This window comes from Oncorhynchus mykiss, chromosome 30 (assembly GCF_057628025.1).
Source record: "Oncorhynchus mykiss isolate SJ-2025 chromosome 30, ASM5762802v1, whole genome shotgun sequence".
Classification (NCBI taxonomy): Eukaryota; Metazoa; Chordata; class Actinopteri; order Salmoniformes; family Salmonidae; genus Oncorhynchus; species Oncorhynchus mykiss.
In genome coordinates this window covers 27,039,068-27,065,433 of record NC_143051.1, presented here as the reverse complement: position 1 = coordinate 27,065,433, position 26,366 = coordinate 27,039,068, and the positions used below count along the sequence as shown (strand labels likewise).

Here is a 26,366-nt window from a genome sequence, read left to right as displayed (position 1 = left end):
CTTTTTAAACTTTTATTTTAAAGGAAAATTCCACCCCAAAACTATCTTTTGGTATTTGTTTCATTAGTCCATTGCTGATATAGTCCCAAAATGTTTTAGATGTCAGCAATCACATTTTCAAGATATATATATACATTTGAATGCGGATGTATATACTACGGTTGGAGTCATTAAAACTCGTTTTTCAACCACTCCACAAATTTCTTGTTAACAAACTATAGTTTTGGCAAGTCGGTTAGGACATCTACTTAGTGCATGACTCAAGTTATTTTTCCAACAATTGTTTACATACAGATTATTTCACTTATAATTCACTGTATCACAATTCCAGTGGGTCAGAAGTTGACATACAATATGTTGACTGTGCCTTTAAACAGCTTGGAAAATTCCAGAAAACTATGTCATGGCGTTAGAAGCTTCTGATAGGCTAATTGACATCATTTGAGTCATTTGGAGGTGTACCTGTGGATTTATTTCAAGGCCTACACTCAAACTTTACTTGACATCACGAGAAAATCAAAAGAAATCAGCCAAGACCTCAGAAAAAAATTGTAGACCCCCACAAGTCTGCTTCATCCTTGAGAGCAATTTCCAAATGCCTGAAGGTACCACGTTCATCTGTACAAACAATAGTACGCACGTATAAACATCATGGGACCGTGCAGCCATCATACCACTCAGGAAGGAGACGTGTTCTGTCTACTAGAGATGTACGTACTTTGGTGCGAAAAATGCAAATCAATCCCAGAACAACAGCAAAGTACCTTGTGAAGATGCTTGAGGAAACAGGTACAAAAGTATCTATATCCACCGTAAAACGAGTCCTATATCAACATAACCTGAAAGGCCGCTCAGCAAGGAAGAAGCCACTGCTCGAAAACCCGCCATAAAAAAAAGCCAGACTACGGTTTGCAACTGCGCATGCGGACAAAGATTGTACTTTTTGGAGAAATGTCCTCTGATCTGATGAAACAAAAATAGAACTGTTTGGCCATAATGACCATTGTTGTGTTTGGAGGAAAAAGGGGGAGGCTTGCAAGCCGAAGAATACCATCCCAACCGTGAAGCACTGGGGTGGCAGCATCATGTTGTGAGAGTGCTTTGCTGCAGGAGGGACTGGTGCACTTCACAAAATAGATGGCATCATGAGGTAGGAACATTATGGGGATATATTGAAGCAACATCTCAAGACATCAGTCAGGAAGTTAAAGCTTGGTCACAAATGGGTCTTCCAAATGGACAATGACCCAAGCATACTTCCATAGTTGTGGCAAAATGGCTTAAGGACAACAAAGTCAAGTTATTGGAGTGGCCGTCACAAAGCCCTGACCTCAATCCCATTGAACATTTGTGGGCAGAACTGAAAAAGCGTGTGCAAGCAAGGAGGCCTACAAACCTGACTCAGTTACACCAGCTCTGTCAGGAGGAATGGACCAAAATTCACCCAACTTATTGTCGGAAGCTTGTGGAAGGCTACCCGAAATGATGACCCAAGTTAAAGAATTTAAAGGCAATGCTACCAAATACGAATTGATTGTATGTAAACTTCTGACCCACTGGGAATGTGATGAAAGAAATAAAAGCTGAAATAAATAATTCTCTCTACTATTATTCTGACATTTCACATTCTTAAAATAAAGCGGTGATCCTAACTGACTTAAGACAGGGAATTTTTACTATGATTAAATTTCAGGAATTGTGAGAAACTGAGTTTAAACATATTTGGCTAAGGTGTATGTAAACTTCCTACTTCAACTGTGTATACAGTACCAGTTTGCTGGTGACACTGTCCGTGATTTATTTAGAATTCAAGGCACACTTAACCAGCATGTCTACCACCGCATTCTGCTTTGCGTATTATTGGGACTACCATTTGTTTTTCAACAGGACAATGACCCAAAACACACCTCCAGGCTGTGTAAGGGCTTTGACCAAGGAGACTGATGGAGTGCTGCATCAGATGACCTGGTCTCCACAATCACCCGAACTCAACCCAATTGAGATGATTTGGGATGAGTTGGACCACAGAGTAAAGGAAGCAGCCAACAAGTGCACAGCATATGTGGGAACTCCTTCAAGACTGTTGGAAAAGTATTCCAAGTGAAGCTGGTTGAGAGAATGCCAATAGTGTACAAAGCTGTCATCAAGGCAAAGGGTGGCTACTTTGAAGAATCTAAAATCTAAAATATTTTTTGATTTGTTTAACACTTTTTTGGTTACTACATGATTCCATATGTGTTATTTCATAGTTTTGATGTCGTCACTACAGTACCAGTCAAAAGTTTGGACACACCTACTCATTTCAGGGTTTTTCTTAATTTTTACTATTTTCTACCTTGTTGAATAATAAAGAAGAAATTAAGAAAAACCCTGGAATGAGTAGGTGTGTCCAAACTTTTGACGGGTACTGTGTATATATATAAATATATATATATATATATATATATATATATATATATATATATATATATATATATATATATATATATATATATATATATATATTTAAAATACAGAAATATAGACAGTATGGTGCATTTTGCATCATAAGATGCTGTATTGTGAAAGTTACATGTCTTGAAAACTTGATTGCTGACATGCAAAACATTTTGAGACTATATTAACAACTGACTAATGAAACAAATACCAAAATATAGTTTTGGTGTGGATTTTTCCTTTATTTAAGCATTTCCAAACATGTAAACCAAATAGGCTTTGCTGGTGGTTATAGGATGTCTTTAATTCAGTTTGTAAAGAGATGGTTGGAGTAATACTACATACCTATTTTGGCCAACAGTTACAATGCTAGCTTTGAAAGGACAGCCGTGCTTCACTGTGTTTTAAGATTCCGCCATAACTGAAGGTCTGAGACTGTGCTCACTGCAGAGCTAGCCACTCCCTCTCCTTGTGGCCCAACAGCTATAATTTAAAGATCCACCTCAGAGTTAAAATGGAAGCAATGCAGGGCAGAGCCCATAACATTTTTGGGCCCAGTGGTATCTCATAGGTCTCATACACCAGCAGTAACATACAATGCAAAAGCAGCATGTCCTAATCAAGTTGAGCTGAATCTGCATTTTGGGGTTTACCATACTGTATGTCTGTCGCTGAGGGACAAGACAGAGCCATGAGAAAACAAGTTTTGATCAGTCATGGCAGTAAAAGTGCTGAAAACAAATTGGCTCAACATTTCAAAAGAAGACGGAGAACAAGCTATGAAGGGAAAATACTGAAGTTTTGGTGCAGATACAGCCGAATAGCACGTAAATAACATTGTTACTACCAGGTTTCCATCCAACCTTTTTATGAGAGTGAAGTACAGTACATGTCGGATAACACATTTAAAGACAGGCCTGATGGAAACAGAATATTGGTCGGTAAACTTTCCAAATGTTGACAAAACAAAGTAGGCTAGACAAGGTGGGATATTTTTATGTTGCTAAAATTAATTATGCAAAAAAGTGGCTGTGGAAACGTCTTTAAGCGCAAATATTGATATAATAACTATCATATCGAAGTAAACTTAGAGTCACGCGATTAAGTTGTGTGTGGTCCTCCCGCTACGACTCCGGCAAGCATGCAGTTTATTAGACTACAGATTAAATACGTTTTGTTGAACTTCACAGGGTGGTGAAAGTGCAAAGTGATGAGCTTGATGCTCCAGGGTCTTATTCTGGTGACATGATGATTGAGGCTTGGCTGCCATTCAGAACAATTGAAAAAGATTTTGCTCTTTTTGTCCATAATAATCTCATCATGTAGGCTATACCCACACTGTATCTGTGAGCTGTTGGCTACAGTGCACTTGCCAAGACCAGAGAGAGCACATTCACTATATAACGCAACATTCTTTGTGACAAAACCATCAGTAAAGTTGGAAATGCGATTGAAACACATTTAACTTGTATGTTTTAATTTGGTAGATGGGGAATTGAACTGCAAAAGTTATTTTTATGTGCGCTACGTCATCATGCACAGCCTTTAATCTGCAACAAGTCAATTGGATGGAAACACATTTCTGAGGGGGAAATGTGCATCTTTTAGACTTTCGCATGAAAATCTATTGGCAATTGGATGGAAACCTAGCTATTGTCCAGCATAATGTTGCGATATATTGTCAAAAATAACATCCCAATATGTAACTGTATCGATTTGTTTTTGGCGCCATCACTAATTAACTCTGGGAAAGAGATTTCTGCGGGAGAATGGATATGCCATGTCATGGGTGGATTGCGAGGTCATGCAAGGTCAAGTGTGTCCATGCTCTTGTATCAACAGGAAACATAGTGGATCAGGTGATGGGGACTTATTTAGCCTGTTGTTTATTATTGAGTTGAACTAAAAACATCTGTAAATGATATAGAAACATTTGGTTTAATGAAATACAAAAAAATGCTAACTCCTACAGGCCTTGGTTTCCAGATTAGGTAGTCTGCAGTGTTATTGCACTTTGCTCAAATCTAAAAGCATAATAGCCCTAATTTGTCTAGTGGACTTCTATGGTTCCCAAAAATATAATCAAAAACATTCAACTGAAAACAGGCTCTAACTAAGGAGTGTACCTAATCCAGTCTACTGTATTACCTCATAAGTACAATTATGGCTGTTGAATAGTCTTTGATTTGGCAAAGACGCCTTTCTCGTTCACTGAGGTTTAGTTCAAGTTAAAAGGTTTCTGTGTTTATATATATATTCTCCCAGCACTGTGTTTAACGGTGGTGGTAATGTTAGATGAAAAGGTGAAAACATACAACGTGGAATTCATAAACTGCTCTTTAGGACCTACTTGAAACTTTAGAACTGTAATTTTCAGGGCAAAAATAACTTGGGCCGCTCTGTGCGGTGCCCACTTATATTCTTAGATACACTAACATGGTGATCCTAGAGATTACAGAAGGAACAATTTTGGGTGGCGAATTAACTAGTTGTCCAAGGTAAAGAGGTTCTGTGTAGTGAGCCCTGAGTACCCTTATCCCCATATTGTAATAGATCGAATGTCTGAAAGCATGTGCCATTACGACTAGAGAGGAATGTATAGACTGACTTCAAGGTGGGTATATTAACATTGGAATCTGTGGTCTCAGAGGGAAGGGTCAGGGTTAAGAGCTTCCAAAGGAATCTCCTAGCATCCTGCCAAACTCAAGTGGTTAAAGTATTACTACACAAGGACACCTGTCTGACTTAAATAAAGAATTGAGGCTCTGATTACAGTGTGATTCTGAGTTAACACTAAACACAGCTCTGAGTAATTGTACTATCCTGTTGTGCTTTTTAGCAATAAATGAGATTATGTACGTGCATCCAAAATGGCATGAAATTCCCTACATAGTGCACTACTTTTGACCAATGGGGTGGCATTTCAGAGACAGGCTATGTTGAAATGGTGGTCCAACACTTATCTTGTGACGAGACCCACATCGTCAGGTACAGCTGTGTGACCGTGTCATTTCATCTTCCTTATTTACTGTCAGGGTTTCAGGCAGGTTAGTGCTATCCGGTATCCATGGGACGTCCCTACCCTAAACCTTCACCAGAGTTTCTAAACCATACTGTGCCGTCTTTGCCCTAACCCTAACCTTAACCCATATCCTTACCCTAACCAGAACTCTTCCCTAACCATTTTAAATGTCGACTTTAATACGGTGACGTCAGAGTTGAGAGGTCCCAAGGATTCCGTTGAGACGCTACAGTTTCAGGCACACGCTGCTTTCCTGTTCAGATCATTTTAGTGGGGAATGCAAACTCTGGAGTGTGAAGCATCCAACCAATCGTATTCCACCTCCTGTCCTGAACATACAATATATACTCACTACTCCACTTTCCTCACCAGCCCAGAGCCGTCCCAGACCACTCACCTCACTGTTTTAGCATTTGAATACAGTACAGTAAATACGTGTTGTTATTTTAATGACATTTGTAACATTTGTACGGAACGTTTCCCTGTCGGGGGATGTGTAGTAGTGTAGCTGGGTCCTGGAGAAGACATTGAGGTTAGAGTAATTCAGGCTATCCAGCGTTCCACACCTCTTACCCAAGTCACTGGGGCAAGTGGCCACAAAAATGTAATTTATGAGCCGATCTATGCTTAACGCCCACGCCTCACACATATCATGTCACACCCGTCTTAGTCGAGAGGAAAGCCAGTTGAAATGGCTCATGTACTGTAATTGAATTAAGGTGTGTGGTGGAGTTTTGGGTTAGAGTCTTGGTTAGAGGTGTAAAAGGGTTCGTTTTGGAGTGTAAGTTCAGAGTGATATAGATGGAGATATCTTTACAGTTCAAAGTCACAGATTGTATAGTAAGAAGGTGGAGGCTTTTGATTGATAGAAATAGCTGCATTTTCAACTGAATTTAAGAGCCAATTCTGAAAATCTGATTGTGTATGTAATGTAAACATCTTGTTGGAATCTGTTTTCTCAAAACTGACAAACTAAAGAGTAAAGGCAGTCACAGAAAAATCCTGCACCTGATAATCTACTCTCACAGAGCCTCCTTCTCAGCCTGTGATTGGTTACTTACTCTCACAGAGCCGTCTCCTCAGCCGCCCTCTGATCTTGTCGATGGCGTTAAAGTCTGTCACATGGAACACGTGAGCGTTCTTAGGTTCCGCAGCGATCTCTTCAAGTTCCACCTTCAGAGCCTCCCCGATGCCCACTGCGAACATCCTCACCCCGGCCTTCGCCGCCGCCTTGGAAGGCTCCAACACGTAATCCTGGCTCCTCCCGTCCGTCAGGAGGATAGCCACCTTCTGGATGCCCCTGGCGGCAGGCCTGGCCCCGGCCCGCTCTGTGAAGATGTTGGTGGTGGTGTAGCTTATGGCGTCCCCGGTCATGGTGTTCCCTCCCAGGTAGCGGATGTTCCTGGCGGCCCTCTTCACCTCGTCCATGGTGCTGTACCGTCCCAGGTTGAACTCTGTGGTGGGCCGGTCGCTGTAGCGTACCACGGCCACACGCGTCTTGTCCGGGCCCACGTCGAACGACTCCACCAGGTTGGAGACCCACTGGCGGATCTTCTCAAAGTTCTCCTTCCCCACACTGGACGACGTGTCCAGGATGAACACCAGGTCATAGTGCACGTTCTTACAGCCTGAGAGGAAGTGGATGTTAGAAGTCAGACCTGAGGAATTCCCAGTACTGTACATAAAGATAGTAAGAACCAGGCTTTGGAGAAGAAAACAAATACTTTTGAACCAGCTATTAACAGCTGATGTCCTTACCTGCCCTGCTCTGAGCATCAACCCTCAGTCCTGAGAGTGTCAGGACCAGTATGACCAGGACCAGGGAAGCCCTGCATCCCAGTCGCAGCTCCATATCAGCCTTTGGTCTTTTGAGCTTAGGTTGTGATCACCATCAAAGTCTCCAACCTGTAGACATCAACAGGTCACCATTACAAACTACCAAGAAGCAGACACGTGTGAGAGACTACTGGGTGTTTTTAGGGCCTAAGCCTCAATATTATCCTTGAGTATTGGAATGCAATATAATGTTAAATGTCTTCTGATTCCGATAAACAGCTTTTCTTTGGGGAATATTGATTTCACAAAAAGCTACAATTCCGTATTCAATTCTCATTGAGTCAGTTGATGCTTTTAGAGAAGGCCAATTGATACCTGACCCAGTGACTAGAGTGACTGGGAGTGAAAGGCACCTGGGTTTTGAATTGGACAGAAATCAGTGACAGTGCTCTAGTGTTATCATGATATTGTTAGAACACACACACCAACTTCGATAGAACTTCCTGTGTAGAGAGGTTACAAGAGGTTACAAGGTTGTGTCTCTCATCTGTCATCAACCTCCTCTATATCTTTAAGTCATCCTTACGGGAAGAGTGTCTGTGTGATTTAGCAGCAGTGAACTAAGATCAGAGCCAAATACAGTACAATAAGTCTGTGGGCCCAATGCTACACTGTCATCAGAGGGCTAGACTAGTGGTGTGTGGCGAAAGCTCTGTGTGGCTTTGGTGAATGGAAGTCTGGTGATGTGGCAATGGCTTACCGTTCTCCTTGAACCTTCACAATGCTTTATTGCTGCTTTATCCTTTAACACCAAGTGTTATGCAGATCTTGCATAGCAATGACAGGATCATCAAATCCAGGAATACAGCCATGTGAATGTTTTAGTGAAATGGAGGGAAACAGCGGAACCCATTTTTAAAAATGTGTTTGTGAAGGGGATTCCTACTAAGAACTTGGAACATGACCAAGTTAAGTTCTGTTCTAATACGACGTATCCTCTCCTGTCTTGTGCTCTACAGTTACATCATAGGGGAGTGCCCACAGCCACTTAACAATTGTGTGATGTCCTACACTTTGCTTGATTGTCCATTATCCTCCAGCAGCATAGTCAACATGTGAACACCCTGTGCAATCACCATGACGCTGGGTTGAACCTGTAGTCGGGTTAGTTTGGCAGCAGATTACTTTATCTGACACACCACAGAGCTATTTATGCCCTGGAGCTTTCTTAGGTTTTACTGACACTATTAATGAGCTCAATGCCTACTTAGTGAAATGGCTGCAATTGCTGTAATTAGTGTGTATTTAAAGCTGACCAAAATGAAAATATGTCTCAAGCCATATAGCCTACTGGAAAACTTTTCAGACTTGTAAAAACTATCCACCCATCTACCCGCAATACATATGATAGGCCTACATATTGAATAACTATTCAACAGATGGCTCATCTGAGAGATCAAATTATGAAACTAAGGAAAGGCTACTATGCATTTAGCCTATTTTTGTCCCATCAGATAAATATTTTGACATGTACTCCCTAAATCACGTAAGCTTTAAAAACCTTTCAACACGTTGACTTTGAAATACTTTGAAATAATACAAAAATAAACAGATGAAAAACATTGGGATGTGACTTAGTAAGCAGCCCAAGCCCCAATCCTGAGCCCAGATCTCCCCCGTACAAGCTATGGTCTGTATCCTGTATGGGGCCCTTACGTTTCCACCTCCTCTCTCAATGGCAGACCAGGGATTACAATCTAAATGTCTATTCCAGAAACCTGACTTCCATCATCCAGAAAATGATGTAAAAATCAGAAGGAGTTTTCCAGTCCAAAGGGAAATGAAGATAGACATGGATCCTGTAGCTCCTCCTGACGGAGCATCCAACACGTGGCTCCGCCGAGCTCCTCTCACAAACAATTTATCACAAACAAAAAAATCTAAATGCACGAAAACGTCAAACTACCCTCCAAAGAAGCAATGGAAATAGCCAGAAATAAAACCATTTCAATGGGACAGATTGATTAAACTTCTTACTGCAGTGGGCTAAATCAGGGTCACACAGAGTGTTTCTTGGGAGTCTTAAACAAATCTATTTTGAAGTAAAAGTATACATCACACACATGGATATGGACTTAATAAAAGAAGACATGTCAGGTACAGAGTTTAAATGATTTACATTTTGAGTTTGCATCCCATTATTACACTTTATATCACAGAAGACAGAAATATAACAAACTGTTTGACATAGAAACACCGGATTTTCGGTGTTAAAAAAAAACCTAATAAAAAATCTTAATAACATTCCACCCATGAGGCCAATAGGTCATTTGACTACAGGAAAGGCCTACTCCTACCTGTATTGCAGATCACTTAGTTTCACTGGAGGTCTCTCTCTCGCTCTGTGTGGCTCCTATCCTCCAGTTCTCACTTGTTCCTTAGCTCAGCATTAAGGCACCATCCCCTATCCAACGGTGAATCCACCAAATGACTTCCTTTACAGGTGCGAAGAAATGTAATCCTAAAATCCACCACGATGTCAATCCAAGTGTTGATAAAAAGTCCAAAGTGAAGCGAGCATCTGCTACAACCTCTTGGATGGGTGGATAGAGAGGGAGGAACTGACTGAAGTTGAAAGTGTAGGGTTTCACTAGTGGACGAGGTGGCTTGTACTGCTCTAGCTAGCTGTTCAGCTCACAGGCATAACAACAACCCTGACAGGCCTGGCCAATTATAGACCAACTTTCTGGATATATTTTAGTCTCTTTTTTTTTTCTTTATGGCTGCCAGAGCTGCGCCCATCTGAAGTGTTGCTGCCCTCAGAAACAGAATGCACACAGCTTCTCTCTCAGCCACCCCGCCTCCTCTGTCCATCCACTCCAACCCTTCAGCCATAACCCTGCCTCAGATATAGCCACAAAAGAGCTGCCCTAGGTGCAGCTGTGGTGATGGGCGCGTGGTGGCCGTGGTGGGATGGGTCTACTCTAGTGGGGAACTTGCTGTATGGTGGTGAGGGTGTATTTGAGTCAGGAAAATGATTAGCATGTGCTTGAAGCTTTATGTGTCTTGTGCTCCTCCTTGTGCTTGTGCTAATCTGTCTCTTATGTAGTAGAATTGGACAGCGATTTTACATTCTGAAAAGTGCTAAATTATTTAAAACAACATAGGAAAATGTCTGTTAACCACATTGAGAAGTAATGTTTACTTGTCAGCCATGTTCCCTGCAGGAGGGGGAAAGAAAGGGGAAACAGTGGTCTTGTTCTCCAGTGTTTTGGTTTCTCTCTTTCCCTCTCTCTCTTAGTGAAGTTGCCAGATATCCTGTCAGAATGGCATGTCTCCCTTTCCCCAATAGCTCTCAGAACTCCTCTCCCTCGGTCCCCTCTGTGCTGTACACGTCTCTCAGGTTGAGGTGCCTTGTTTGAACTGTAAAGTGATTGATACTGGTAAGTGTATTAAAGTACACAACAGAGTCAACGTTAAAACAACGTTTTGTCCTGGTTGTGTGTTTGCTCAGGGGGAGTTGAGATATGTAAAAAAATATATAAAATAATAATGTTACGATTCACACATGCGTATAATAAAGGACAAATACAAGCATCCAACAAAAATTATTATTATTGTACGTCATTGACAAATACATACATTGGACATAATGGCTATACATTCTGAGATCCTATTTGTGATTAACTTTGCAGTCAGTCAATCAGGGAAAGTGAGTATAGGCCAGCCTAACTACGTGGTGTGAAACGGTCAGGAAGTCTGGTGGTCGTGTCATGGTCTGGGGCAGATGGACATTGCTGTGCTACTGGTGTCAGACTGACTCATTGAGGGTTTTGGTCGTAGGTTCAATTCCCGCAGGGTTCACATATATATTCAAACAATTTATGAATTCACTGTCAGAATGCAGCGGGACTCAAGGCAAAAAGTAGTGTGTTAGAAGCCTCTTGTGTTGCAAGTCTGTCAATGAGAGACTTGCCTAATACGACTCACTTGCTCGGATGTAGAATGGTTGTGATATGGTTTTGGATGTGTTTTCTCACTGTCAGTTCATTTTGACATACCTGCGAAAACAATTGTACTTGAAATCTCACACATGTTTCAGGAGACTTCTTTTCTCTATGATAAACATACATTACATTACCTAAATCACATTCCCATAACTACTGTCTGGAATGTCTACATCCATTCTAGATTTAGGGAATAAATTGAAAACAAATGGGTCACCTCAAAACGTGGATGTCTAGACTAGAGTAACATCGTCTCTGTGAGTGTTTCACTTGTTACAGTGAGGGATGGCCGTTGTTCTGTTACCAAACACACGTAGAGCTGTACTGCATGCTGATTGGAGGAAAAACATTGATTAAAGACATTCTTCTGAGATTGCATGTACTACAGGAATCTACTGCACGCCTGACGAAGTAGCTAAGGTGCAGAAAGATGATAGAATGAACTGAAGGCCTAAATACACAGTACCCAAAGTGAGGGCCTTCTTTTTTCAGAAAAGAAGGCATATTTCAAATCTCTTTATTTGCTGTTGCCAATCTTAACACACGATTACTGCTGCGGCTCTGTTTGTGAGCTCTGTTGCTACTCGATGCCATTGTTATGGACTAGATGGAGCTGTTAACAGTGGTCATAGATGAAGCCAATGTATCCATCTGATGAGACCTTGATAATAATCCCTGAATGCAGGTCAGTTTCACATAGCTTTACCAAGCTACTGGGACGCTCAAATATGGTTATGTCACCTGCATGTGCAGACATATTTCATCCAAAATATGACATTGAATAGCCTATGTCAGGATATCTACAATGGTTAAATGTAATGTATTACGAGCATCATCTTTTTATAAAATAATAAATACATGTGTTTTTGGTCCATAATATACTTCTATATTTATCCTCTGTACAGTATACTGTACATACTGCCTGCCAGGGACTTGGCATTGTAACTGGCTTGTTGCTTTGAATAGCAGATGCTGTGTGAAGTAAGATGCAGGGGCTTTTCTATCCTTAATCTCCAGGTGATAAGCACATGTAAACACATGACTTAACACTGTCAAGTCTGTTTTCGCTACTTCCTGGTCTGGTCAAAGGGAGTCAGGGGTTAAGAGGTCAAAGATCAGGGGTCAGAGGTCAAAGGACAGCGTCCTGGCGATTTCTCTCTGCCGTTCTCCGGGTTACCTTTCCGGACACTTTCAGCGGATTCTACGGTGATTCCGGCCTGGCGTTCTTCCTGGAAGCCTTCTCCAGTATGTGACTGGCCTGCTTCAGGGCTTTCTCAGAGCCTCCTCTGTATTCTCTGCCCTCAGGGCTTTTCCTTGCTGGACACCTTGGGCCAGCTTGGCCTCTTCCCCAGGTAATCCTACTGTTGACATGTTAGATTTGCTCTGATCTTCTTCGAGGTGCTCTGCCCTCCTGAGACGCAGCCTCCTCCCACCGGTATCCTGCTGGAATGTGCCGGCCACTTGGCATGAGCTCTCCTCGCCATGTGGTGCTACCACCTGCTGGACCTGAGCTTTGGCGCTGGTGGGGAGAGAGGAAGAGGGAGAGGCTGGTTTGCTGATAGGGGGAGGAGGAGGGCCGTTAACGTTAATACCAGCATCTTCCGAGAGCCTGTCTCCTGTCTGTCTCTGGATTTGGTTGGCACGGGCTAGCTGCGCTCTCCTAACCTTCTGATGTCGCTGGACCCTGGGTACTGTTTCATTCAGAGGTAAGGGATGTGGGGCTGGGGTGGAGACACACTCTGCCGTACCTTTAACCAGTCCTAGTCCCTCTCCTCTCACCCCACAGTCCTTCACCTTCCTGGAGCAGGGTTGGTCGCCCACCGTCGTGTCCAGCTTATGGGCAGCAGCCTTGGCCTCCAGCCCAATCCGCTTAATCTTCTGTCTCTGTGCCTTCTGTACCTCCCTGGGCAGCTCCAGAGGTGCCAGCTTCAGAGGCCGCCGCGGGGGCAGGTTCTTCCCCTCCTTCTCCTGGGACGAGCCAGGCAGGGGAGACCTGGACCTGAAGGAAGGAAGGAAGGAAGGAAGGAAGGAAGGAAGGAAGGAAGGAAGGAACAAACAAACAAACAAATTAACGATTGCATGAATGAATTAACAAATGTTTACATGATACATACCTGACCAGGAGCAAGGAGTCCCTTTGGGTGGCAGGGCCCTCCTGGCCTGGCGTGGGCAGCATGGCAGACTCTGGCATAAGCCGACCCACCATCACCTCCACTTCCTCCTCTTCCCCTCCCTGTGTGGCTGACAGATGGAGGACAGGTGTCTTGGAATCACAGACGTTTTTAGGCGCCAGCAGGTGCTTCTGGCCGATGAGATGCATAATGCTATTTTTAGCCTGAGAGGTCAGCAGGTCTTCTGGTCGGGGCAAGCCCTGCGACAAAACACACATCACTCACAAATTAGAATCACTTACTCAATTACATTACATGACTATCTAACACAGCCAATCAACACTGAAAATCCTTCAGATTAAATTATAGCAAAGTATTGAATACTTATAAAGTAGACCTGTCAATACTAAATACTGTATGCTCAAGAAGGTATTGACGAACGGTTTCCTTTGTAATCTCGTTGTATATGTCTTGTTGAGTCTGACATTCCACTGCAGATTTCAAAAACATTGGCATAGTGATGGATCATTTATAATTCAAAGATTTTTCTATAAAAAACCTTGATATCAATAATGAAACATCTTCCTTGAGATTGTTTTCCACAGATCTCAATATTCTTGTCGGTTTTATGAGGAGCATTTTCCTTTTCTTTGTGACTTCTCAGTTCATAAAGACTGTTAAAGTATAGCACATAAATACTTTAACAGTCTGTACTCAGTGGTCTATTATGTCGAACGTTAAACAGATTCATCAGAAAACTAATCAATTTCCTGAAGAGGATAGTAGTTCACTAAACCTAGTTCACAGCTCTCCTGTGTAGCCAATCATTTTTTTCTCTTCTACATATTCTTGTGAAAATGTTATAGACTGCGTATAACCAGCAATGTCAGATACTTTCACTGCATGCTCACACTAATGGGCATCATACAGTGTCCTACTGCCAATGCACTGCTCTTTCCATGACATAGACTGACCAGGTGAATCCAGGTGAAAGCTATGATCTCTTATTGACAGCACTTGTTAAATCCACTTCAATCAGCGTAGATGAGGGGGAGGAGATACGTTAAAGAATCATTTTTAAGCCTTGAGACAATTGAGACATGGATTGTGTATGAGTGCCATTCAGAGGGTGAATGGGCAAGACAAAATATTTAAGTGCCTTTGAACTGGGTATGGTAGTAGTTGCCGGGCACATCGGTTTGTGCGCAGCTGGGTTTTTCACACTCAACAGTTTCCTGTGTGCATCAAGAATGGTCCCCCGCCCAAAGGACATCCAACCAACGTGACACAACTGTGGGAAACATTGGTGTCAACATGGGCCAGAATCCCTGTGTAATGCCTTCAACACCTTGTAGAGTCCATGCCCCGATGAATTGTGCTAAGTTGCTGGATATTGGTGGGAACTGGAAAACAGGTCGATCCAGAGCATCCCAAACATGCTCGATAGGTGACATGTTTGGTGAGTATGCAGGGCATGGAAGAACTGGGACATTTTCAGCTTCTAGGTACAGATCCTTGAGACATGGTGCCGTGCATTATCATGCTGAAACATGAGGTGATGGCGGCGGATCAATGGCACGACAATGGGCCTCAGGATCTCGTCACGGTATCTCTGTGGATTCAAATTGCCATTGATAAAATGCAATTGTGTTCATTGTTCACACCTCATGGCTGTCCATACCATAACCTCACCACCACCATGGGGCACTCTGTTCACAACGTTGACATCAGCAAACCGCTTGCCAACATGATGCCATATACGTGGTCTGCGGTTGTGAGGCCCGTTGGACTTCCAAATTCTCTAAAACAACATTGGAGGTGGCTTATGGTAGAGAAATTAACATTAAATTATATGGCAACAGCTCTGGTTAACATTCCTGCAGTCATCATGCCAATTGCATTCTCCCTCAAAACTTGAGGCATCTGTGGCATTGTGTTGTGTGACAAAACTACACATTTTAGAGTGGTCTTTTATTATCCCCCAGCACAAGGTGCAACTGTGTAAAGATCATGCTGTTTAATCGGCTTCTTGATACGCCACACCTGTCAAGTGGATGGATTATCTTGGCAAGTGAGAAATGCTCACTAACAGGGATGTAAACAAATTAGTGCACACAATTTGAGAGAAATACGCTTTTTGTATGCATGTATCTTTTTCAGCTCATGAAACATGGGACCATCACTTTACATGTTGCGATTCTATTTTTGTCCAGTGTATACATACACCCAATAAGATACAACACAACTAAGAAAGGGATAGGTAGGTGATGATGATGATATAGAGCTACAATACTCACAGGTTTGGCAAATTCCTCTTGCTTGAGTTGTTGCCGAATCATTTCTTCTCTGAGAGAGCCCATGAATAAAAGCTGTTGTTGTGCTGTGTATAGCACTGGGTTGAAGGCAGGGGATGGGAGGACACTACAGTAAAAGGCAGGGAAGGTAGGTTTTAGTTGCCTGCTGACTGGCTGTGAGGTCATTAGGAGGATTAGGGTCAGCAGGCAGCAGGGCCATCTGTAATGATCCCAAATCCAGCTCAGTTACACCTGGAGAAAACCATGACTCCAAATGGTAGTGTTTTCATACAGGGTCAGGGTGATGGTACTGGACAGCAGCTTGCCAGACAGCCTGGGGACTGGTACTGGTTTCATCCTCGAAAACCATGACTCCACATATAGCAGACCAGGGTAGTGTGCAACGGTGCCATATGCAGGGTAGTTATCGGGTACTGTTTTCATTCTTTATTAATGACTGTAGCCTATTGACTAGAAAACGTCATGAGAACAATGGTATTTTGTTAAAATATAATTTAGGAGTGAATCATAATGAATGGGGACTGGTGGTTTTGTATTGTGACCACTAGATGCCGCCACAGGACACTGAACTCTATCAACTGTGGATGTTTTAGTGTGTGGTCATCTCACAGCGTCACTGGATAGAAGTCAAGTAGTAATTCTAGAGATAAGGAATTTGGAGGACTCCTGAGGAAGCTAGGGATGTGTACCTGATCTTGTCTGTCGAAATATCAAAATAGCTTAGGGCTTGATTCAATCTATATCGCTGAAGTTCAGCGTTATAGCGCGCTTGAAATGTAATGGTAATTTTCCGATTGAGCGACATATGCAGAGTTTACCAAGAATGCAGTGTCTGCTAATGCGGGAACGTTGCCTTTACATTTCAATCACGCTGTAACACGGAACTTCAGTGCTACCGATTGAATCGAGCCCTTACTTCATTTCTACATAGACTGATAGAGAATGACTCGTTTGCTAGCTGGCAGCAGGGTATGGTATATTGTATGTGCCACTATGCATGGGAGTAATATAGGCTCGAATAGCAAAAGTGACTGTGATCTTGGTGTGATCGGTAGCCTATTGCATATGCCATGCAGTTCCCTACTCACATTCCACTCGTGTAAATCTATTTGAACAGGTTAGATTAGACGTGAGACTCTAGTGTGCTGCCTGCAGGAGTTCCTGTATCTCTACATCAGTCTCAAACAGCAGCAAGTTTGTACACTATTTACCTCCAGTTTACCCAACTGCTACTTTTATTCATTGTCAACAAGGTGGTGTAGATTTTTGCTGGGGCTTAGGCACCGGTGGGCGCAGGCCCTCCCACTGGGGAGCCAGGCCCACTTTATCAGACTGTGCATTATTTGTCTTTTTACCTAAGCACAGTACTTGAATTGAGCAGGAGCTCACCGGAACTGAGTACCAGCACTAAATATTTTCTTCTGCTTGAGTTCTTGCACTTCCTTTAGAATATCAGCTCAAAAGTATTGAGGAGTTCCTGCACCTGAATATCAACAGTACCGGCACCCACAATGAGTACTGACATCTATTTTAGTCCAAGTCAAGCACTGGCCTGAACATGCATACACCATCAGATTGAATGCATAGTGGGACGGACAACAAAGGGGAAATGTACCAAACGTGAAGGACACCATCCCACAGTTGTGTCAAGTTGGCTGGATGTGCTTCGGTTGGTGGACCATTCTTGATACACACAGGAAACTGTTGAGCATGAAAAACCCAGCAGTGTTGCAGTTCTTGACACAAACAGGTGCGCTGGCACCTACTACCATATCCCGTTCAAAGGCACCTAAATATTTTGTCTTGCCCATTCATACTCTGAATGGCACTCATTCACAATCCATGTCTCAATTGTCACAAGGCTTAAAAATCCATCTTTCACCTGACTCCTCCCCTTCATCTACACTGATTGAAGTGGATTTAACAAGTGACATCAATAAGGGATCATAGCTTTCACCTGGATTCACCTGGTCAGTCTATGTCATGCCTGGGCAATTATTTTCCATGGAGGGACACATTAGAATATCATTTTGCCATCGCGGGCCAGACTCATATTACAGGATTATACATCATGTGTATGACCGTGTTGACAGATATATCTACTGGAAATCACATCCAGATACGCTACTTATTTTATGCACAGAAATAAACCACATACATGTTCTCCTTTTGGTAGGTATTTTCCTTGTTTAACATGTAATAAACTACACAGAGGGAAAAGTACACTGTACATAGACTCCATGTCCTGGAAAGAGCAGGTGTTGTACAATCAATAGTAATATTAATAATAATAATGCATTTTATTTGGCAGATGCCTTTCAGGACACAAGGACATCGTACATAACATCTAGTGCTGTACATTAAATCTATTTCATTTAAGCCTACGTAATGAATTTGAATTACGCTCGATTATTTACCAGGAAAAAAACAATATACTGTAAACAAATTGCTTAGCAATTTTAAAGTAGTAAGGGGGTTCTGGTACGTGTCACTTCGCACTGATACCATGTGTAGTAAACCGTAGCTATCGCTGTGTAGGCAAGGTTACACTGTGTAGACTAGGTTACACTGTGTAGGCTAGGTTACACTGTGTAGGCTAGGTTACACTGTGTAGGCTAGGTTACACTGTGTAGGCTAGGTTACACTGTGTAGGCTACTCACCGTTATCTACTGTAGCTAGCTAAGGCTCACTAGTCAACTTGGCTAGCTAAAACAAGCCAAATGGCCAAACAAAGCTCACTGTTACATTTTTTTTCAAGAGACCGTGAATGGAAGAGGGTGTTGGGAGTATTTGCCAAGATTTTTGATATCAGTGATTTCACAACGAAGGGCCTCCAGTCCCCCTCTATATTAATTACTGATTGCATTGATCTAATCCAGGACCTTTTAAAGGGAGTTTCAATACGTTCGAAGACAATGATCTGCACTACAACAATGTTTTTCTTCAACATTTAGAAATCATGAAACACGCTTCTCCACTTCGACCAACCCAGTGAAAGTTATTTCAATTCATGCTTCGACGTGCCTTGCAGGTAATAGGGAACAACAACCTGGCCTATTACCAGTGTTATCATGTAGCCTATCTTGAGCCTTATATATAACTTTGCCATGTGCTTCTCCACCCATTCACTATAGTTAGGCCCAATACGTATACGCTTCGGATCATTTAATTGATATCACACAATACATTGTAGGCACATTTTTTTAAACGTATTTTTACCTTTACTTAACTAGGCAAGTCAGTTAAATTCTTACTTTCAATGACAGCCTAGTAACAGTGGGTTAACCGCCTTGTTCAGGGGCAGAGCGACAGATTTGAACCTTGTCAGCTCTGGGATTCAATCTTGCAACCTTTCAGTTCCTAGTCAAACGCTCTGACCACTAGGCAGAGAATTCACTCAGTTTGCATTTTGACTCATAAAGTGATCTCGATTAAGAAAAGGTGATCGACCACTGTTTTTGTCTGTGTAGGCTATAGGTGCCTGTTGGGATTATTACTGTGATATCAGGGCATTAGGTTCTAGTCTCACAATCTATGAATTATAGGCCTACGGTTTATTTGTGTAGGTCTTTGTGAGTCACATGTTAAATGCAGGAGTCATGGATTTATGTAGGCCAACGAGACCATTTGGTCTGTGATGTGAAATCACATGTTAGTTGTGTGCGATCGATTACAGTAGGGCATAGGGCAGGCTATGCTTTTATGATCATTTAATGATGATTTGTTGGCCCTTCCATCAACTGATTTCCACTGGATTTTGGTTTTCATGAATTCTCACATCATGGTGGTTTTCAGCCAGCTGGTTTTCTTTCAGGCAGTTTTGTTCCCAAACCTTCTCATTCATGTGCCACACACATCTTCCATCTTCCCAGTTAGTCATTCATGTGCCACACACATCTTCCATCTTCCCAGTTAGTCATTCATGTGCCACACACATCTTCCATCTTCCCAGTTAGTCATTCATGTGCCACACACATCTTCCATCTTCCCAGTTAGTCATTCATGTGCCACACACATCTTCCATCTTCCCAGGTAGTCGTTCATGTATTCACTAACTTTCCAAACAATCCTGCATAAAATAACAATAATTTATGTTGCACCATCAGCATCTGCTTGCTGATATATAAAAACCCTCCTCCCTGATTATTTGAGCTGTGGTGAAATTACAGGCTTAATGTTGAACGGAGAGCACCAACACCAACGCCACCACCCCTCTAGGCTTTGAACAGAGGGCCACGACGCAATGACACTCCAACGCCCTTCCTTCCAGGCTGTTCTTATTGTCCTCCTCCATCCCTGACGTCTGTGGCTCTGGCAGTGTAATTAGCATGGTGTGGGATGAGGAGGAAGACACAATAAGAACAGGGGTTGGATAAATAGGACTGCAGTGATCACCACGCTCGGCTCTGCAGAGATCCCACCTACTGAAAAAGGGCAGGGGAGCATCCAGTGGCAGAACACACAAGCCTCTTCATGAGGCGTGTCATTTTTCTGTCTGTCAGCGTCCTCTTTCCGGCACCCCCCTCCTGCATGTCTATACCCAGACTTTGGCTTAGCGGGCTAATGTGCCCTTCTAGTGTGCAGGAGACCTGGGTTTGAACCACACACACACAGTACAGTAGACATCCATACGCATCTTCCCCAGGCATTGACAGCTATTTCCAGATATAGACTTTTAGTGAAATGTACAGCCTATATCTGCCTGTCTCTATTATTACACACATACCTTCACTTAGTCAATATGGCTTCTCAGTGGATCACTGTGGTTCTTTTGCATTTCACACCAAGCTTGTGGAACTTCGTTGCTGATTTCTTTATTTGTAATAAGGTGACTTTCTCAGTACTTTTCTCAATCTCCTCTACACCCATACATTGTATTAGACATGTATCGGCCTCCTGTGGTATTTCAGCACAGCACTCCATCTCTGTAGGGTTCGGAGTGAATTAAAGTACATTCGACATGTGTCTTGTCTGGTGCTTTAATTGCAAGCACACACAGGTTTATTCCAGTTAGTCTTTATGATCACAGAAAGAGGGATAGAGACTTAACTAAGTCAGTGAGTAAGAGCCTCACTGTTACGTTGTATAAGGATTGGAGACAGGCGCAGGAATACGTAATAGGGGGTTTTATATTTTTATAAAACCCCTAAAACAAGTGTACAATAGCACCTAGCATGGAAGCCAATACAACAGCATTGGTACTCACAAGACCAACGGATATGGTAACAATAGCCGACAAGGACAATAGGGAACAGAAGGCACAGATATACACATACAAATCAGGGGGAATGGGAACCAGGTGTGCGTAATGAGACAAGACAGTCCGGGGTTGGTGGTAATGAATCCAGTTCAGTGACACCTAGAAGGCCGGTGACGTTTACCTCCGAAGCTGGGGAACGAAGTAGGCAGCAGTACCAGGGGGATCCGTGACACTCGCTCACATTTAGATCTTGCATCTTACCTGGGTTGGAGCAGGATAATTCCCTGGCTTGTCACCGTCGCCTATTTGTGGATAGAGGGCAGGTCGGCGAGAAATGACCCCTTTCTCCACAATAGGAGCAGAGGCCCAGATTCCTACTTCTCCTACGCTCTGCCTCGGGCAAACGTGCAGAGCCCACCTCCATCGGCTCTGGCACAGAGAAGGTGTAGCCACGGGCTCCAGATTCCGTGCAGGTCTTCATCTGGACCACAGGAGGTTGTCCAAATGAATCACCATGCTGATGTGCTGGTCGAGTGACAGGTTGTCATCACGGCAGGCTAACTCCATCTGTACCTCCTCCCGCAGTCCGCTGTGGATCACGGTGACCAGAACCGACTCGTTCCCTCCGGTGGAGGCCGCGATGGTCCAGAACTCCAGGGCGAACTCCAAGGCGGTCCTAGATCCCTGGCGTAGTCGGAGTACGTGCTCACCCCCCTCTCGGCACTCCACAGGATGATCAAACACAGAGCAGAAGAGGAGGGTGAAGCGCTCGTAGGACTCGACCTCTGATCCGCCCATTTCCCAGACCTCGGCACCCCAGTCCAGGGCCCGTCCGGTCAGTGCCTAGATGACGGTGGCAACCCTGTCTCTCCCGGAGACAGCCTCGGCGTAGCGAGCGAGGTACAGGTCGCATTTCAGAAGGAATCCCTTGCATCTCGCTGGCACGCCGTCAAAGCGCTCCGGGAGGGACAGGGGTATTCCGCGGACCGGCTCAGATTGGACAGAGGCATGTAGTGGTGTGGGGGCTGATACCGGAACCGGTGCTGGAGACTGGAGGGACTGCACATTTCTCTCCAAATTCTGGATGGTTGCCAGCACGCTGTCCATGGCGCTGCCGAGTCGGGAGATACAGTCCTCGTGATGCTGGACTGTCTCTACGATGGTCCACAGCTCTGTCTTTCCTGCTGTCTCCATTTAGGGGTCGGTTATTGTATAATGAATGGAGACAGGCGCAGGAATACGTAATAGGGGGTTTTATTTTCTCCAACGAAAAGTGCGAAGTGTAAACCTCTAAATAATACACAGGACGAGACCCGTAAAACAAGCTCACAATAACACGTAGCATGGAAGCCGATACAACAGCACTGGGACTCACAAGACCAACGGACATGGTAACAATAATCTACAAGGACAATGGGGAACAGAGGGCACATACACACACAGACTAATCAAGGGGAATAGGAACCAGGTGTGCGTAATGAGACGAGACAGTCCAGGGTTGGTGGTAATGAATCCAGTTCAGTGACACCTGGAAGGCCGGTGACGTAGACCACCAGAGCTGGTGAATGGGATGAGCAGCAGTACCAGGGGGATCCGTGACACTCGCTCACATTTTTATCCTCTCTGGGACGGTTGCCTCTAGATCATTCTGAATCGGAATGTAGAATTAGATCTGATTTGTCTTGAAGTGTCTTGTGTTTTGATCAGTTTAGACGTCGGTGGTCACTCTCTCCGGGCTAGATATGTTCTCTCTCTTCACATGTCCTTAAGCCAACACTAAAATGACTTTTTAAGCCCCATTGTGTATCTGGAAGCCTTGAGCAAATATGAGCTTCAGTTTGGGTTTGAGCGTCAAATTAGATGCCAGTCATTTCCCTTCTGGAGGGTGATTCTTAATAAATGCACTATAGTCATGAATTCATAACTTCTTCTTGGAGTAAAACTTAATTTCCCCAACAGGTAAGGTTTTGAACTCAATCTTTTAACTGCAATAGTGAATATCTTGGTAAGGAATGAATTTGGAAATGTATGCGTTTATATACTGGTTCTTGTTTTATCTTAGCGGCGTAGTCTTCATACAATGTAGTCTGTCATGGGGTGAATAGTGAATACTGTACTGGGCTACTGTTTGTCAGTGGGATGTGGCGACTGTGTTGGGAGCTGACCAATACAGCAGTGTTACAGTCGTGTTATAGTGGGGTTACATTAGTGTGACCAATACAGCAGTGTTACAGTCGTGTTATAGTGGTGTTACATCAATGTGACCAATACAGTAGTGTTACAGTCGTGTTGTAGTGGGGTTACATTAGTGTGACCAATACAGCAGTGTTACAGTCGTGTTATAGTGGTGTTACATCAATGTGACCAATACAGTAGTGTTACAGTCGTGTTGTAGTGGGGTTACATTAGTGTGACCAATACAGTAGTGTTACAGTCGTGTTATAGTGGGGTTACATCAATGTGACCAATACAGCAGTGTTACAGTCGTGTTGTAGTGGGGTTACATTAATGTGACCAATACAGTAGTGTTACGGTCGTGTTATAGTGGGGTTACATTAGTGTGACCAATACAGCAGTGTTACAGTCGTGTTATAGTGGGGTTACATTAATGTGACCAATACAGCAGTGTTACAGTCGTGTTGTAGTGGGGTTACATTAGTGTGACCAATACAGTAGTGTTACAGTCGTGTTATAGTGGTGTTACATCAATGTGACCAATACAGTAGTGTTACAGTCGTGTTATAGTGGGGTTACATTAGTGTGACCAATATAGTAGTGTTACGGTCGTGTTATAGTGGGGTTACATTAGTGTGACCAATATAGTAGTGTTACGGTCGTGTTGTAGTTTGGTTACATTAGTGTGACCAATACAGTAGTGTTACAGTCGTGTTATAGTGGGGTTACATTAGTGTGACCAATATAGTAGTGTTACGGTCGTGTTATAGTGGGGTTACATTAGTGTGACCAATACAGCAGTGTTACAGTCGTGTTGTAGTGGGGTTACATTAATGTGACCAATACAGTAGTGTTACAGTCGTGTTGTAGTGGGGTTACATCAATGTGACCAATACAGTAGTGTTACAGTCGTGTTATAGTGGTGTTACATTAATGTGACCAATACAGTAGTGTTACGGTCGTGTTATAGTGGGGTTACATTAGTGTGACCAATACAGTAGTGTTACAGTCGTGTTATAGTGGGGTTACATTAGTGTGACCAATACAGCAGTGTTACAGTCGTGTTATATTGGTGTTACATCAATGTGACCAATACAGTAGTGTTACAGTCGTGTTATAGTGGGGTTACATCAATGTGACCAATACAGTAGTGTTACAGTCGTGTTATAGTGGTGTTACATCAATGTGACCAATACAGTAGTGTTACAGTCGTGTTATAGTGGGGTTACATTAGTGTGACCAATACAGTAGTGTTACAGTCGTGTTGTAGTGGGGTTACATTAGTGTGACCAATATAGTAGTGTTACAGTCGTGTTATAGGGGGTTACATTAGTGTGACCAATACAGTAGTGTTACAGTCGTGTTGTAGTGGGGTTACATTAGTGTGACCAATACAGTAGTGTTACAGTCGTGTTGTAGTTTGGTTACATTAGTGTGACCAATACAGTAGTGTTACAGTCGTGTTGTAGTGGGGTTACATTAATGTGACCAATACAGTAGTGTTACAGTCGTGTTGTAGTGGGGTTACATTAGTGTGACCAATATAGTAGTGTTACGGTCGTGTTATAGTGGGGTTACATTAGTGTGACCAATACAGCAGTGTTACAGTCGTGTTGTAGTGGGGTTACATTAATGTGACCAATACAGTAGTGTTACAGTCGTGTTATAGTGGTGTTACATCAATGTGACCAATACAGTAGTGTTACAGTCGTGTTATAGTGGGGTTACATCAATGTGACCAATACAGCAGTGTTACAGTCGTGTTGTAGTTTGGTTACATTAGTGTGACCAATACAGTAGTGTTACAGTCGTGTTATAGTGGGGTTACATTAGTGTGACCAATATAGTAGTGTTACGGTCGTGTTATAGTGGGGTTACATTAGTGTGACCAATACAGCAGTGTTACAGTCGTGTTGTAGTGGGGTTACATTAATGTGACCAATACAGTAGTGTTACAGTCGTGTTATAGTGGTGTTACATTAATGTGACCAATACAGTAGTGTTACAGTCGTGTTATAGTGGTGTTACATCAATGTGACCAATACAGTAGTGTTACAGTCGTGTTATAGTGGGGTTACATTAGTGTGACCAATACAGTAGTGTTACAGTCGTGTTATAGTGGGGTTACATTAGTGTGACCAATACAGTAGTGTTACAGTCGTGTTATAGGGGGTTACATTAGTGTGACCAATACAGTAATGTTACAGTCGTGTTATAGTGGGGTTACATTAGTGTGACCAATACAGTAGTGTTACGGTCGTGTTATAGTGGGGTTACATTAGTGTGACCAATACAGCAGTGTTACAGTCGTGTTGTAGTGGGGTTACATTAATGTGACCAATACAGTAGTGTTACAGTCGTGTTGTAGTGGGGTTACATTAATGTGACCAATACAGTAGTGTTACAGTCGTGTTATAGTGGTGTTACATTAATGTGACCAATACAGTAGTGTTATGGTCGTGTTATAGTGGTGTTACATTAGTGTGACCAATACAGTAGTGTTACGGTCGTGTTGTAGTGGTGTTACATTAATGTGACCAATACAGTAGTGTTATGGTCGTGTTATAGTGGTGTTACATTAGTGTGACCAATACAGTAGTGTTACAGTCGTGTTATAGTGGTGTTACATCAATGTGACCAATACAGTAGTGTTACAGTCGTGTTATAGTGGGGTTACATCAATGTGACCAATACAGTAGTGTTACAGTCGTGTTATAGTGGGGTTACATTAGTGTGACCAATACAGTAGTGTTACAGTCGTGTTGTAGTTTGGTTACATTAATGTGACCAATACAGTAGTGTTACAGTCGTGTTATAGTGGGGTTACATTAGTGTGACCAATATAGTAGTGTTACGGTCGTGTTGTAGTTTGGTTACATTAGTGTGACCAATACAGCAGTGTTACAGTCGTGTTGTAGTGGGGTTACATTAATGTGACCAATACAGTAGTGTTACAGTCGTGTTATAGTGGGGTTACATTAGTGTGACCAATACAGTAGTGTTACAGTCGTGTTATAGTGGTGTTACATTAATGTGACCAATATAGTAGTGTTACAGTCGTGTTATAGTGGGGTTACATTAGTGTGACCAATACAGTAGTGTTACAGTCGTGTTATAGTGGGGTTACATCAATGTGACCAATACAGTAGTGTTACAGTCGTGTTATAGTGGGGTTACATTAGTGTGACCAATACAGTAGTGTTACAGTCGTGTTATAGTGGGGTTACATTAGTGTGACCAATACAGTAGTGTTACAGTCGTGTTGTAGTGGGGTTACATTAATGTGACCAATACAGTAGTGTTACAGTCGTGTTATAGTGGGG

General features: G+C 42.9%; 2 protein-coding genes across 5 annotated transcripts in view; both read right to left on the bottom strand.

The window, feature by feature from the left end:
- The window catches only part of LOC110488195 (uncharacterized), a 71,612-nt gene extending 61,287 nt beyond the window's left edge, over nucleotides 1-10,325 (bottom strand). For all 4 annotated transcript variants that reach the window (XM_036970931.2, XM_090227450.1, XM_036970932.2 and 1 more), the window contains exons 1-3: nucleotides 9,592-10,325; nucleotides 7,217-7,363; nucleotides 6,520-7,086 (exon numbers count right to left, since the gene is read on the bottom strand). In XM_036970931.2, the coding sequence (XP_036826826.2) occupies nucleotides 6,520-7,086; nucleotides 7,217-7,310 (661 nt within the window). In that variant the 5' untranslated portion in view covers nucleotides 7,311-7,363; nucleotides 9,592-10,325. The remainder of the gene's footprint in view (nucleotides 1-6,519; nucleotides 7,087-7,216; nucleotides 7,364-9,591) is intronic.
- Nucleotides 10,326-10,831: 506 nt separating this feature from the next.
- Nucleotides 10,832-15,781, bottom strand: LOC118946485 (uncharacterized). The gene is made up of 3 exons (XM_036971324.2): nucleotides 15,650-15,781; nucleotides 13,356-13,612; nucleotides 10,832-13,240 (listed from the first exon to the last, which is right to left on the bottom strand). Exons 1-3 carry the CDS (start codon nucleotides 15,710-15,712, stop codon nucleotides 12,505-12,507), a joined length of 1,056 nt encoding a protein of 351 aa, XP_036827219.1. The 5' UTR covers nucleotides 15,713-15,781; the 3' UTR covers nucleotides 10,832-12,504.
- Nucleotides 15,782-26,366: the final 10,585 nt, after the last annotated feature.